Raw genomic sequence first — 14,694 nt, 5'->3', positions numbered from 1 at the left:
AGGACGCCGAGGAGGCAAGGCGCAAGAGGAAGAGCCTCGAGCGCGATGAGCTGGAGAAACGTCGCCGACAATAGAGGCACGATGGTCTCCTGGAGGAGCCGTCTCCGTCATCGTCGTCGATGGATTTTTCAAGCGATGACGACGAGAGCGAGGCGGGGCGGGGTCCCCTGGACCACCTCCCTGACGTCAGGGAGACGACGCCCGGGGCATCGGCGAGCGGCCTAGCATCTCCAGGAGGAGGAGAGGGCGCCTCGGGGCTGGCGAGCGCCCGCCCCGGGGCCGAGGCCGACACGCCCGAGACACGGGCATCGGCAAAGCGTGCCGTCAGCCCGATGGGCTCGACGGCGGAGGTGGAGCGGGCGATGGCGGGGGCGACTCAACCGCCTCTGTAGAGGGCCGAGGGGGCGTTGGAGTCCGGCGAGGGCCGGCCGGTATCGGCGGACACGGGGGCCATGCCACTGCCGCCGCCACCGCCATTGCCGAGGACGAGGGATGCGGTGCGGAAGCTATTGCTTCCCCGTTCGAGGTAAGTGTTTTGTCAGTGGAGTTTGTAGCATCTCCCACTCGTTATTTGGTCGTATGCTGACCTCGTGAGTGTTTTGTCTTCAGCCGGAAGCGTCAAGCGGAAGCGCTCGCCCTGGCGCCACTTAAGGCGCTCAAGGTGAGCACCAGCTCCACCGCCCGATGGGTGGACTCGTAGGCCGCCATGCGGCATGGCGCGGCGTTGGCCAGGGCCGACCTGAAGGAGCCGGTTGCCCAAGGAGAGGCTACTGAGGCGGCCACGAAGCAGGCGGGGGAGGAGGCGCCTACGCCCCGCGACGCCAGGGCCCTCGAGTCAGGTGAAGCCGAGGCGCCTTCAATCACTGAGGCCACCGAGGGCGAGGCCGAGGCCCCTAGGACCTCCGAGGCCGAGGTGGCGGAGGCTGGGGCTTCTAGGGCTTCCAAAGCCGAGGTGGCGGATGTCGGGGCTCCCAGGACCACCGAGGCTGAGGTGGCGGAGGTTGGAGCTCCTAGGACCACCGAGGCCGAGGTGGCGGAGGCCGGCTCAGGCACGGCGGAGCCGGCGGCCTAGGATGCGGAGACGGAGGCGGGGCAAGCTTTGGTACCGCCCCCGGTCGATGACCCGTCGCCGTCGCAGGAGAACGCCCGGGAGGTGGAGGTTCATTCAATCTCCTTCGACGATACTTCCCAGGGGAAGGAGGTGGCGGACGCCGAGGCGGCCAGCACCGCGGAGCAGCCAGCTCTGACTTCTGGCGAGGGGAGCTCGGCGCTCGTCCGGGTACAACCCGAGCCCCGCGGGTGGGATAGCCCGCGTGTCTTGTGGTGGAGCCGGGACGACCCTGAGGGGGAGCCTCTGTTCACCCTCGAGGACGCAGCCGAGGGGGGGCACTGGGGCTCCCTCGAGCAATTCCGTCGGTTGGCGGAGCGATCGCTGCGGACAACGCTGTCCGTCGTGGCTGACAACCTGCCCGGCGTTGCCTAGGTACGCGCTTTCTTTTCTTGTGCTGTGTCGTCTTTTTCCTGAGTTTTCTCCCAGTGCTTGACGTTTGTTCTACATATCTAGGAGCTCGAGAAGTCGATGTTCCTCCGACGGGAGAGGGACGTCTGGGACCAGCTTCGGTAGCAGAAAGACCTGCTCGCCAATGCTAATGAGCTTCTATCGGCGCGGAGCGCGGAGGTGGAGGACCTCCGCCTTCGTTGTGCTGACATGAAGGCCGAGGCGGCCACGGCTTGGGAGCAGGCCGCCCCTTTGGCGGCACGGATCCAGGAGCTGGAGGAGGAGCTGACCTGGGTGGCTGGCGAGTGGGACACCTTCAGGTCCCGAGCCGAACAAGAGGCGGCCTCTACCAAGGCCATCGTCGAGCAGCTGGAGGAGGAGCAGGGCGCGCACCTGCTGACGAAAGGTGCCCTGGCGGAGGCTATCAAGGTGGCCGAGGCCTTAGCCTGGAAGGAAAAGGCCGAGGGTGAGTCCTGTTGAGCCGCGCCCCTTGTTTTTTTTCTTGCGTTTGACCCCTAACTCCCTGATGTGACGTAGAGCTGGAGAGGGAGGCTTCCAGGGCGACCGAGGCTTCTCGGGTCGAGGTCCAAAACTAGAGGGAGAAAGCCGAGGGTGAGTCTCATAGGCTTGCGCCCCTGTTCGGCTTGTTTTCTTTCGTGCTTAACCCCATCCCGCTTGTCTTGGCGCAGGGTTGAAGAAGGAGGTCTCCCAGGCAGCTGAGGCCTCCGTCGCAGTGCAGGCGGTGCTCGAGGCCAAGATCTGGGAGCACAACGCGTTGTGGAGCGCCGCCCGTACCGCCTGCGAGGCCCTAGAGGTCGAGGGGGTCGAGTCGGGCAGCTCCCTTGGGAGCCGCTTGATCGCGTTGAGCGGCCGAGTCCACGAGCGGCTCCGGGGGGCGTTGCATATGGGCGTCAAGCGCGCCCTGGCTGTCGTCTCCTCGCATTACGTCGGCATTGACCTCGAGGCCGTCAACGACGGTTACGTCGTGTCTGAGGATGATGAGAAGGCCGAGGAGGTCATGAAGCTGGTGGAGGCGGTTGAGGCCCCTGGCACGGCACTGGCCAGGTTGTTCGAAGAGGAGGTGGTTCCTCCTACGCCGACCGCCGACGCTGGCGACCCTGAGTTTTGACCTGGGCCAAAGGGGCCGTGTAAATAGATTAGGACTTACATCATTGTACCATGACGCTTGTGGCCGTCGAGGCCTTTTAAAGTACTTGTGTGTATATGCTTTTTAATCATTTTTTGTTGTATTTCCGAGCCTCCGCCCTCTGTCTCGTCTTTGAACATATCTCTTGCAAAAAACTTCCTCGGAGCCTAAGCTGCCCTTCAGGCAAAAGGTGGTGAGAGAGTTGCCGTAGCCCAGAGGCGTAGCCGTCTCGCCGCTCGGCCGGCCTTTTGGCCCTGAGACAGACTTTCGGTCCTTAGGTTTTTTACAATCGATTTGTCAGAGTACGCGACAGAGTTTGGCGTAGAATTTTTTTTAAAAAACGACTAAAAAACAGTGTCTGGGACTTACGGGGGGGGGGGTGCCCCGTTCTAGCCCCCGAGGGAGGCTCGGTTCTGCAGAGGCAGAGCCGAGTCTTGTTCGAGCCCCGCGGTGGGCACCTCTATAGAGGTAGAGCCGAGTCTCCCTTATAGCGTTATCGTAACGCCGATCCCTCATCGATGGGCTCGGGAGGTTTCTCGAAAAATTAGAACAATTAAAGAACACTTCTTTATTATATTTCGAGAAACAATGTATACAATGCTTGGGAATTTAAGGGTAGAAGCGACGTAGCTGTTCTATGTTCCAAGCGTTGGTGAGGATTTCGCCCTTCTCGTTGGCTAACTTGTAGGTCCCGGTCTTTAGCACTTGGGCGATGATGTACGTCCCTTCCCATGGCGGGGTCAGCTTGTGGCGGCCCTTATTGCTCTGTCTCAGTCTCAGGACCAGGTCGCCCACTTTCAGGTCTCGGCTTCGAATGCGCTGGGCTTGATAGCGTCGTAGGGCTTGCTGGTACTTGGCCGAGTGTAGCAGTGCAACGTCTCGGGCTTCCTCCAGTTGGTCGTGGGCATCCTCACGGGCAGTGTGGTTGCTTTGCTCGTTGTAGGCCTGTAGCCTCGGGGAACCGTACTCCAAGTCAGTGGGGAGGATGGCCTCGGCTCCATAGACCAGGAAGAACGGTGTGAACCTCGTGGCTCGGCTCAGAGTGTTCCTTAGGCTCCAGATGACCGACGGGAGTTCAGCAAGCCATTTCTTGCCAAATTTCTTGAACCGGTTGTATATTCTTGGCTTGAGACCCTGTAGGATCATGCTGTTGGCACGTTCTACTTGGCCATTTGTCCTAGGGTGTCCTACGACCGACCAGGCCACACGGATGTGGTGGTCGTCGTAGAACCAGGAACTTGTGGCCGGTGAATTGTGTCCCATTGTCAGTGATGATGGTGTTCGGAACCCTGAACGTGTGGATGATATCAGTGAAGAACAGCACCGTCTGCTCGGATTTTATTCGAGTGATCGGACAAGCCTCAATCCACTTGGAGAACTTGTCAATAGCTACCAGCAAATGGGTATAGCCCCCGAGGGCCTTCTGCAGAGGCCTAACCATGTCTAGCCCCCACACGATGAATGGCCATATAATGGGGATGGTTTGGAGGGCTTAGGCCGGGAGGTGCGTCTGCCGCGCATAGTACTGGCATCCCTCGCAGGAGCGTACCAGCTTGGTGGCGTCAGCAACCGCCATTGGCCAGTAGAACCCTTGGTGGAAGGCATTTTCGACGAGCGTCCGAGGCGCTGCATGGTGCCCGTAGGCTCCCACGTGCAAGTCCCAAAGTAGGGCTTGGCCTGCCTCGGTGGTGATGCACCGTTGGAGGACGCCAGATGGGCTTCGCCTGTACAACTCGCCGTTGCTGAGGACGTAAGTTTTGGCTCGTCGCGCAAGTCATCGGGCTTCGGTCCTGTCTGCAGGAAGCTCTTCTCGAACAAGGCAATCAAGGAACAGGACTCGCCAGTCCGTGCCCTGGTCAGCCTCGGGAGGCTCGACGTTGATTTCCATGGCCTCGGGCTCGGCCGCAGGGGTCTCGGTGACAGAGGGGGCCTCGGGCCCTGCGGTGGGCTCGACCGGTGGGCCCTCTTCCACCGCCGAGGCGTAGTCGATGGAAGGCTTGTGGAGGTCTCTAGCGAAGATGTTCGGGGGGACCGGGGCCTGTGCCAACGCCATCTTTGCCAGTTTGTCCGTGGCCTCGTTGAATTTTCGCGCAATGTGGTTGAGTTCGAGTTCGTCGAACTTGTCTTCTAGGCGACGTACCAACTTGCAGTATGCCTCCATTTTGGGGTCATGGCAGTTTGACTCCTTCATCACTTGATCGACGACGAGCTACGAATCGCCCCGTATGTCGAGACACCGTACTCCAATTCCGATGGCGATCTGCAAGCCATTGACGAGGGCTTCGTACTCGGCTGCGTTGTTGGAGGCGGCGAAGTGGAGCCAGATCATGTAGCGCCTGTGCACTCCGAGGGGTGAGATGAAGAGCAGACCCGCGCCTGCCCCGGTCTTCATCAGGGACCCGTCAAAGTACATGGTCCAGCATTCCGCCTGGATTTGAGCAGGTGGCAGTTGGGTGTCGGTCCACTCAGCCACAAAATCGACCAAGACCTGGGATTTAATTGCTTTCCGAGGCGCAAAAGACAGGGCTTCCCCCATGAGTTCGACGGCCCACTTGGCTATTCTACCCGAGGCCTCCCGGTTCTGGATTATCTCTCCCAGAGGGAAAGACGACACCACGGTCACTGGGTGGGACTCAAAGTAGTGACGCAGCTTGCGTCGAGCAAAGACTATGGCATAGATCAGCTTCTGGATGTGGGGGTAGCGTGTCTTAGTTTCGGAGAGCACCTCGCTGATGAAGTAAATAGGTCATTGGACGGGTAGAGCATGCCCCTCTTCCTGCCTCTCGGCCACAATGGCCGCGCTGACCACTTGGGTCGTCGCGGCGACGTAGAGTAAGAGGGCCTCACCCTTGGTCGGCGGCACCAGGACGGGAGGATTGGTGAGTAGTGCCTTGAGCTTGGTGAGGGCTTTATCGGCCTCGGGGGTCCAAGAAAAGCGTTCGGATTTTCTCAAGAGGCGGTACAGAGGCAAGCCTTTTTCGCCAAGGCGCGAGATGAAGCGGCTCAGGGCCGCAAGGCATCCCATAACCCTCTGCACTCCCTTGAGGTCTCGGATTGGTCCCATGTTAGTCACAGCCGAGACCTTCTCTAGGTTGGCCTCGATGCCGCGCTCCGAGACTATGAATCCCAAGAGCATGCCTCGGGGGACCCCGAAGACACTTCTCGGGGTTGAGCTTGATGCCCTTCTCTTTGAGGCATTTGAAGGCTATCTCCAAGTCATCGACGAGATCACTGGCCTTCCTGGACTTGACCACGATGTCTTCCACGTAGGCCTCGACGGTTCGCCCGATGTGCTCGCCAGAGACCTGGGTCATGCACCGCTGGTATGTGGCCCCTGCGTTTCTGAGGCCGAATGACATAGTCACATAGCAGTACACGCCGAATGGGGTGATGAAAGAAGTCGCGAGCTGGTCGAATTCTTTCATCTTGATTTGATGGTAACCGAAATACGCATCAAGGAAAGATAGGGTTTCGCATCCCGCAGTGGAGTCAATGATTTGGTCGATTCGAGGTAATGGGAATGGAACTTTTGGAAATGCTTTATTCAAACCGGTGTAGTCTACACACATCCTCCACTTCCCATTTTTCTTCTTGACTAATACAGGATTAGCTAACCACTCTGGATGGGATACTTCCTTGATGAATCTGGCCGCCAAAAGCTTCTACACCTCCTCGTCGATGGCCCTGTGCTTTTCCTCGTCGAATCGGCGCAGGCGCTGCTTCACCGGTCTGGAGCCGGCCCGGATGTCCAAGGCGTGCTCGGCAACCTCCCTCAGTATGCCCGGCATGTCCGAGGGACTCCACGCGAATATATCGACATTCGTGCGGAGAAAGTCGACGAGCACGGCTTCCTATTTGCTGTCGAGGGTGGCGCTAATCCTCAGCGCTCGGTCGTTGGAGCAGGTGGGGTCGATCGGGACGAGCTTGACGGCCTCTGCGGGCTCGAAAGTCCCGGCACGACGCTTGGAGTCAGGCGCCTCGCTACCAAGTCGGTCGAGGTTGACGATGAGGGTCTCGGCCTCCACGAGAGCCTCAGCGTACTCGATGCATTCGACGTCGCAGTCGTATGCATGCTTGTACGTGGACTCGACAGTGATGACGCCATTGGGGCCCGGCATCTTGAGCTTGAGGTAGGTGTAGTTGGGGATCGCCATGAACTAGGCGTAGCACGGGCGCCCCAGGATGGCGTGATAGGTCCCCTTAAATCCAACCACCTCGAAGGTGAGGACCTCCTGGCGGTAGTTGGATGGAGTGCCGAAGCAGACGGGCAAGTCGATGCGCCCGAGGGGTCACGTGCGTTTCCCTAGCACGATGCCGTGGAAGGGCGTGGCATTGCCTTGGAGCCGTGACTGGTCGAGCTCCAGGTGCTCTAGGGTGTTGGCGTAGAGGATGTTAAGGCCGCTGCCTCCGTCCATCAACACCTTGGTGAGCCGGGTGTTGTCGATGATCGGGTCGACAACGAGTGGGTACTACCCGGGGTTTGGGACATAATCGGGGTGGTCATCCCGATCGAAGGTGATCGCCTCCCGAGACTAGTCGAGGTACCGGGGAGCGGCCACCTCAACCGAGAAGACCTCCCGGCGCTCCTTCTTTCGCTGACGCGCCGTGAGGCACGCTGAAGGCCCACCAAAGATCATGAAGGCGTTGTGCACCTCGGGGAACCCGTCGTCCTTGTCGTTGTCCCTGTCGCCGGCGCCCTTCTTCTTGGCATTGTCGTTGGGGAGCCCGAGCTTGGCGTAGTAATGCCGGAGCATGGTGCACTCTTCGAGGGTGTGTTTCACCGGGCCCTGGTGGTAAGGGCAGGGCTTCTTAAGCATGTCGTTGAAGAGCCTGGGGCCTCTGGCGGGGCCTCGGGGATTCTTGCGATATGCGGCCGCGACTAGATCAGCCTTGAGGACCTTCTGCTTCCCCTGGCGACCCTTTTTCTTTTTCTTGGAGAGGTGGGGGCCGAGGCCCCGGGGGCCTCGTCCCTCCGGTTCCCCTTGGCGTCGTTGTCGAGGAAGATGGCCCCGACAGCCTCTTCGCCTGAGGCGAAGTTGGTGGCGATGTCGAGGAGCGCGGCCGCCGTGGTTGGTACGTTTTGGCCTAACTCTCGGACCAGGTCTCGGCAGGAGGTGCCGGAGAGGAACGCCTGGACAATTTCCGAGTCGCCGACGCTGGGGAACTCGGTGCATTGCTTGGAGAAGCGTCGGATGAAGTCTCAGAGAGACTCGTCCGGCCTCTGGCGACAACTCTTGAGGTCCCAAGAGTTCCCGGGGCGCACGTATGTGCCCTGGAAATTCCCGACGAAGACCTTTACCAAGTCACGCCAGTTGTTGATCTGCAAGGGAGGGAGGTGTTCGAGCTAGGCTCGCGCCGAGTCTGACAGGAACAAGGGGAGGTTGCGGATGATGAGCAGGTCATCGTCCGCGCCAGGCGGTAATCGGCCAGCCACAGCTCGGGGTTGGTCTCGCCGCTGTACTTTGAGAGGTTGGCCGGTTGCCGAAACTAGGCCGGGAAGTGGGTGCCGTGGATGGCCTTGCTAAGGACTCAAGGGCCAGGTGGCCCAGGAGAAGGACTGCAGTCCTCCCCACTATCGTAGCGACTGCCTTGGTGCGGGTGGTAGCCTCGAGCGGGCCCATCGTTGTCGTGGCGTCGTCGCCTGCTGACCACATCGTGGTCGCCTTGCGCCTCGCGTCGGTTGCTGAGGCGGTCGTGCACCGAGGGGGCCTTGTTGGCTTTCGGTGCCCGAGCAGGCTCGAGATGAACCAAGGCCTCTCTATCTTGCCGAGGCGGTGCCGTGGGTAGTTCTGAGGCGCCCCCGCGCCGTCGAGAGGCGGAACTTTCGTCCTGCTGTACCGCGGCGGTCTCGAGGAGGTCTCGGAGCTCGCCGTTGACCCATCGCCCCTCCGAGGTAGAGGGCTCGGGCATTGTCTGGAGTAGCATCGCTGCTACCACGACGTTCTGGCTAGCGCGATTGAAGATAGGGGGTTGCTCGCCCCCTTCGTTGTTGTTGATGCGGTGGTTGACGTCGCGAGCCCTTCGCCGACCTGATCCACCATCACCGCGACCCCACTGCTCTTGCTCGAGAGTGTCTCGGAGCTGCTGCAGAAGGAGTCGGTCTTGTTCGACCTTGGCCTGAAGCTCACGGAGCTGCTCTAGGTCTAGGCGTCGAAGTTCCTCGTGGGGCGGGGAGTGATTGCCTGCCCCTTCGTCCTCATCGCTCGTGCTCGGCACCCCGAGCTCGATGTTGAAGCACTCACGAGTGGGATCGTAAGTGTCTTCGTCATCAGAGTCGGAGTAGCCGAAGCAGTAGTCGCTCGCGGCCATGAAGCGGCGCATGGCTTTAGGGTCGCGAAGCCCAGAGAAGTCCGCTCCGGCCCCCGCCTCGTCCTCCTCCGAGGAGTCAGCATGGGTGTGGGTCGAGGTTGTGGCGATGAGGCCGAGGGCAAAACGTTGGTGGCGTCCTGGGGGCTCTACGTGAGCGGAAGCGTAGGCGGTGGCGGCATTGCCCAACCCGAAGGGGTACGGGGATGGTGTTGTCGCCGGGCTCTGCTCCGCCGGAGTCGACTCCTTAGGAGGTGGTGGGGCAGAGCTTGATGACGGGGCGTTGCTGCGCGCCACCGGCATCTTTCCCTTGCCCAGGCTTAAGCTAGACAGGTCCCCTGCCAGGGACTCTGTACCAACAGCCGGGTATGGGATACTGGCAGAGTGCGGGGCGTCGCCCTGAGCTCACGCGGTGTCGGGGTGGTCCCACCCGTGTCATGCCTGGCGAGCGCGACGAGAACGGCGGCCTGGGCGCCGCCTGCGCCTAGGCTGCTGGTGCGTGATGTCATCGTCGGTCGATGGGGCTCTGGGTGGGAGAAGTACCATATCGTACTCATATCCTAGAGACATGAACTCTAGGCTCCCGAACTAGATCACCGTGCCGAGATGCAGTGGTCGCATGGGGTCTGCCATCCAGAACTTGTTGGGATGACTAAGCTGACACACAGTATGGCCCCTACCTGGTGTGCCAACTGTTGGTGTTTTGGTCTAGCGGGTCCTCAACCGACTAGTGAAAGTGTACTGCGTGCCCCTAATCCCGGATGGTGATGCAAAGAGACACAAGGTTTATACTGGTTCAGGCAATAGGTGCCCTACGTCCAGTCTGAGAAAGCGATCTTGTATTCCTTGCACCGAGGTGCTTGTAGTAGGGGCGTACAAGCTGAACGAGAGAGGGAGCTAGTCCCAGGTCTCTGCGTAGAGTGGCGTGGGTGGCTTGAGATGTTGATCTCTTGCAGTGAGGGAGCGTGTGTGTTACAGAGCGTTGTGCGTTGCTTGCACGTGTGAGTCTGATCCCCCCTAGAAGCGGCCCTGGTTACTCCCTTTTATAGTCGAAGGGAGGCACAGGGGCGGTACATGTATTTGCTACGTGGCATTTTGTGAGCAGAGGCGGTATTTCCGAGCCCTGTAGCTCGTCACTGTGGCGGCATGGTCGGTGGAGCGGCCTTGTCCTCGGTGCACTGGAGCGACACGTCGGTCACGCCTGATCCTGTGCGACGTGGGAGCTCCTATGGTGGTATGCGCGCCTTCTTCTGTTGGAGGCGTGCTGGTCACTGTATGTTTGACCGGCGTGGAGAGCCGAGGCTGGGTAGATGCGACGGCGTGGGTGCGCTGATTCCGAGGCTACAAGAGCTTGGCCCTGTGCACGACGTGGGAGCTCCTGTAGCTTGACGCAGGGCATGGTGCGTACTGCGGACGATGTGCCGGTCCCAGAGTGCTGACAACGTAGAGAACCGAGGCCCAGTTGGTGCAGAGGCTGAACCATTGTGGGGGGCTCGACGGGCACGAGTCCCGAGGCTACAGGAGCCCGAAAGCGGATAGCCGAGGCTCGGAGGGAGCAGTTGGTTTTGTACGTCGATTCCGAGGCTATAGGGACCCGGACTTGACTTTCCATGTCGCGCTGTCCTTGGAGCAGGGGTTAGGCAGCATAGTGCAGCACGGGTGTCAGCCGTGGGCACAGTGCCGAGCACAGCGGCCGGTAACCCCTGCCCCGTCCTATCCCAGACGGCATGGCGTCGATGTGACTCCCGTCTCGTCGGCCACTCCGCTGTATCGTGCCATTTTTCGGCTGACGTCACGGGAGTGGTTTGGACGCGTTAGTTGGATGTGATGTCCCATCAGAGAAGTCGGTCAAGGCGGCGGTGACGGGGTTGATGCCGAGCCGGCCTCGAGCGAGTCGGTAACTGGGTGCTCGTCCGAGGCCTCATGGCGCGGGGCCTCGGGCGAGTCGGAGAATTGGTACCTCGTCCGAGGCCTTGTGGCGCGGGGCCTCGGGCGAGTCGGAGAACCGGTACCTTGTTCGAGGCCTTGTGGCGTGGGGCCTCGGGTGAGTCGGAAAACCGGTACCTCGTCCGAGGCCAAGCCCACTTCGGGTGAGCCCGGATATTGTTTGAGGTGGGCTAGGCGGTCCAGCCGGGCCTCAGATAAGGTGGGGGTTTGCCGGTGGTTGTCTCTTGGCTTCGAAATTTACAAGGTCTAAGCGATTTTTCGGTTCTTGCTTAGGGGACCCCTTTTTATGGTACCCGACATCATTAATCCCCGAAACCCAACTAAGGGCCTAGATGCTTTCAATCTCCCCCTTTTTGGTGATTGATGACAATACCACCTCGAGTATGTGAAAGAGTTGAGGTTTTTAACATGCTTGGTTCATAAAAGCTTTTGACAATAAGAACAAAAGAGTTAGGCAAGCTTATATGACCCAAGCCAACATGATGTACTCAAAAGATATGAAATAAGCATGAGTATAAGTAATAAAGCTCATTTGCATCGGAGTAAAATGCGGAAGCAAAGCAAATGAGCATAACACTAGTGATATGACATATAAGAGATTCAAAGTTGAGAGCACACATGTCACATATCACGATCGCGTAGATATCACTATCACATAAATATAGTTTGATGCATAAAAGTAAACACATGAATGCATAATAGTGTATCACACATAAAAACCAAATATAATAGAATACTAAGCTCCCCCTAGATAAGTAGTCGCTCCCCCTAAGTCTAGCATACTCGATCCCTCTCCTCGTTTGGTGTCAAACACTAAAATCTAAGGGTCGGTCGATGGGGCTGCAGCGTACGAGTCGGGCACTGAGGTACGAGGAGCGAGCTGGAACTGTGCGCCATCATCATCTGACTCTAAGCTCTGAGCTGTCTGACCCTCTGTAGCTGGAAGCGATGCTGAAGCGGTCTGGGTCAGATCAGGGACTGGAGCGGCCGTAGACTGTGCAGGTATCACTGAAGCAGGCGGCTCTAATGATACAACAGAAGAAGGAAGCGCCTCTGTAGTCCTAGTAATACGTGCAACTATAGAAGGACCTGAGACATGCAAATATGGCGGAGTAGGCTGCCCTGTCAACTCACCGAAAGTCGCTCTAAGGCTCCTAGAGACTGAGGTATCTGGCACTAGCAGTGAGGAAGTCTGAGCCGGTGTAAAGCCCGTCTGAAGAGGTGTGAACTGCGGGGCTAGCACTGGCGAGGCAAACCACTGGGACACCTGCTCTGTAGATGAAGCAAACTGTGCTGGTGGCTGTTCCTGACTCTAAAGCCCACTAGGCTGTAAAGCTGGAGTCATAGAAGTGGTGGTAGGCTGACCTAGCTGGGGCGAAGACTGTGGCAGTGGAGCTCCAATAGCTGTCAACATACTGCATAAATCCAAGGAGCTGCTGCTGCATGAGGAGCTGCTGTGGATGCATGGCCTGCTGCTGTCGCTGGAACTTATCCTACCTAGTCTGAAACTGAGCAAAAGTGGCAGCTGTCTCCTGAGCCTGGCGAGCCTGATCCTGCCTCATCCGCTGAAGTATGACAAGTAGAGCAGGGTCAGTCTACGGTGTAGATGGAGCTGAACTGGACCTACCAGTCTCATGGTCATATCGTCGTGGAGGCATCTGAGGAATAGGTTGGTAGTCATCATCTGAGCTATCACTGGGGTCGCTCGCGACAATCCTCTCCTGTTGAGCATCAAGCTGCTCCTCCTCTATAGCTGCTATGCTCCTGATGGTCTCATCCTGCTGAGTTGCAGTCTCTGGCACCTCTGGACGTTAGCTCGGCTGGCTAGGTGTCCTCACTGCACTATGTCGGATCATCTGAGTCATGTTGTATGCAGGGAACTTTGTAGTAGCACCACTATACTCTGCCAGCATCTCTGGTGGCCTCACAGTAACTGCCATGTGGATCAGGAATGTAATTCAGTGAGCATATGGTAGCTGCCTATGACCCCTGAACCCCTCTGCAATAGTATCTTCCATCTCTGATAGAAGGAGATCCCAAATGTCAAACACTGTCTGCTGCATCAGAATGTTCAGTAATCATAACTGTATGCGAGTTAAGCCCTCGCGATACTCCATCCTTGGAAGCAGTGTCCTCCTCATAATGGCATCAAGCACTCTAGCAGTGGGAGTGAGATCACTGGGTGTCCTGCTAGACCCCTCGCCGAATGGCTCTGTGAAGCAATGGCGGACTAGATCTGTAGGGGGCACAAGACCGCCATGAGGGCGTCTAGGGGGCGCTGTCTGTCCATAGCAAACCTCATGTAGCCGGACGGGCTGCTCCTGAAGCCTGAGTATCTCTCTGACCCTAGTGCTCATTAGCCTGTAATCTCTGCCTCTAAATGCAAAGTGTATAAATCTGTGCTGTGGGTCAATCCAGAATGTAGCATAGAACAGACGGACCTAAGATGGAACATATAAGCCTGTCCGTCCAAGTAAATCTGTCAGCCCTGACAGGTAAGCTAGGTAAGGGCGAATATGCTCTCCAGCTGCTGCTACAATGGTCTCAATGTTGCACACCCTCTAAGATCTGAATATTGCCCCACTGTTAAGATATGCATTATAAAAATCTTCCTGCAGAGGTGTGTAGAAACCCTCTGAAGCACGCTCATCCCGCCTCGGTGGAAACCACTGCTCAAAGTTCATAAATTTAAGCTGCTGCACCTGCTTGGCCATGGCGGCCCTCAAATCCAAGTGAGTCATTGGAGGCGGACCCTGTGGTCTAGGCGGTGGACATGAACCCCTCCGCTGTGTCTCTGACCTCGGTGTGACTGGAGCACGGGTACGACCAGAGCAGCGAAGCTATGGCTGAGGTGCCTGCTCTGTCTCCTCGGCCTGCTCTCTCTCTCCTAAGTCTGCTCTATTGGCTGTGGCTGCTGCTGTGACTCCCCCTGAGGCTGACCCTCATCAATAGCCACACGTCGTCCTCCAACCATGAGAGTCCTAGCTGGACCACCATGACAGCACTCAACCTGTTCAAGTGCAACCATGAGAGTCCGAGCACCTCCTCTCTCTGCGCGCTCTGTGGCCTCTACAACTACGCCTGCTCTCGCTGTATCTGCATCAGGGTATTTGCGCTTCCTCATCGCTAGCTTCTTCGTCGCCTTGCCTTTTGCATCTGTAGGCTGGCGAGGCGGGGGCCTCGGATCCTCATCACCGGGACCTCCTCTGACATTCTTGACACGAGCCATCTAATGAAGCTGAAAGGAACAACAGCCCTGACAAGAATCAACTGTCAACTATCACTTCCGAGGCTTGGCCTCGATCCGTACTCACGAGCTTGGCTCCAAGTTAACTGACAACTGCCAAAGGGACCACAACGACACCGACTTGCTGCATGATAGAATAGATAGGATATACAAATAAATACAATATATCTAAAGATACAAAATCCTCAGAAGCAAGCAATTAGGAACAAAATTGGAAACGAGGGCTTGCTACCTGACGATCTTGCGAAACGACGAGAATAGGAACTGATCGGGGAACCACCGGGTCGGCTAGGGTTGCAATGTGGTGAGGATCGGCGACAGAGGAGGCAGGGCACTGCAATGTGGCTCGGGCACATGAAGTAGAGGCACGGGCGCGGGCTAGGGCAATAGCACGATGGCACTGGAACAGGGGCTCGGCGGCGCTAGGTCAGAGCACGTGCACGGCGGCGCGAACTTGAGGCGGCGCTGGGAGCAGTGGCGTGGGTTGCTGCGGGCGGATAGAGGAAACCCGGCACGGCGGCGTGGGAGCAAGGCGCGCGGGGCGAGCGG

General features: G+C 58.3%; 1 protein-coding gene across 1 annotated transcript; it reads left to right on the top strand.

Annotated features, from left to right (window-relative positions):
* The first annotated feature begins 706 nt into the window (after nt 1–706).
* LOC136465683 (uncharacterized) lies at nt 707–4,092 on the top strand. The gene is made up of 5 exons (XM_066464325.1): nt 707–1,000; nt 1,193–1,279; nt 1,742–1,904; nt 2,188–2,563; nt 3,915–4,092. The coding sequence occupies exons 1-5, from the start codon at nt 707–709 to the stop codon at nt 4,090–4,092; spliced, it is 1,098 nt and encodes a 365-aa protein (XP_066320422.1).
* The last annotated feature ends 10,602 nt before the right edge of the window (nt 4,093–14,694 follow it).

This window comes from Miscanthus floridulus, chromosome 7 (assembly GCF_019320115.1).
Source record: "Miscanthus floridulus cultivar M001 chromosome 7, ASM1932011v1, whole genome shotgun sequence".
NCBI lineage: Eukaryota > Viridiplantae > Streptophyta > Magnoliopsida > Poales > Poaceae > Miscanthus > Miscanthus floridulus.
The sequence above is the reverse complement of the archived record's forward strand: the minus strand, read 5'-3'. Positions and strand labels throughout refer to the sequence as shown.

What these genes read in the sequence shown, in the direction of transcription:
- LOC136465683 (XM_066464325.1), top strand. Translation starts at nt 707, where the DNA reads ATGCGGCATGGCGCGGCGTTGGCCAGGGCCGACCTGAAGGAGCCGGTT. An exon ending in CCGAGGCTGAGGTGGCGGAG is followed by an intron (nt 1,001 to 1,192) that starts GTTGGAGCTCCT and finishes GATACTTCCCAG; the next exon opens with GGGAAGGAGGTGGCGGACGC. An exon ending in GGAGCTCGGCGCTCGTCCGG is followed by an intron (nt 1,280 to 1,741) that starts GTACAACCCGAG and finishes GCTTGGGAGCAG; the next exon opens with GCCGCCCCTTTGGCGGCACG.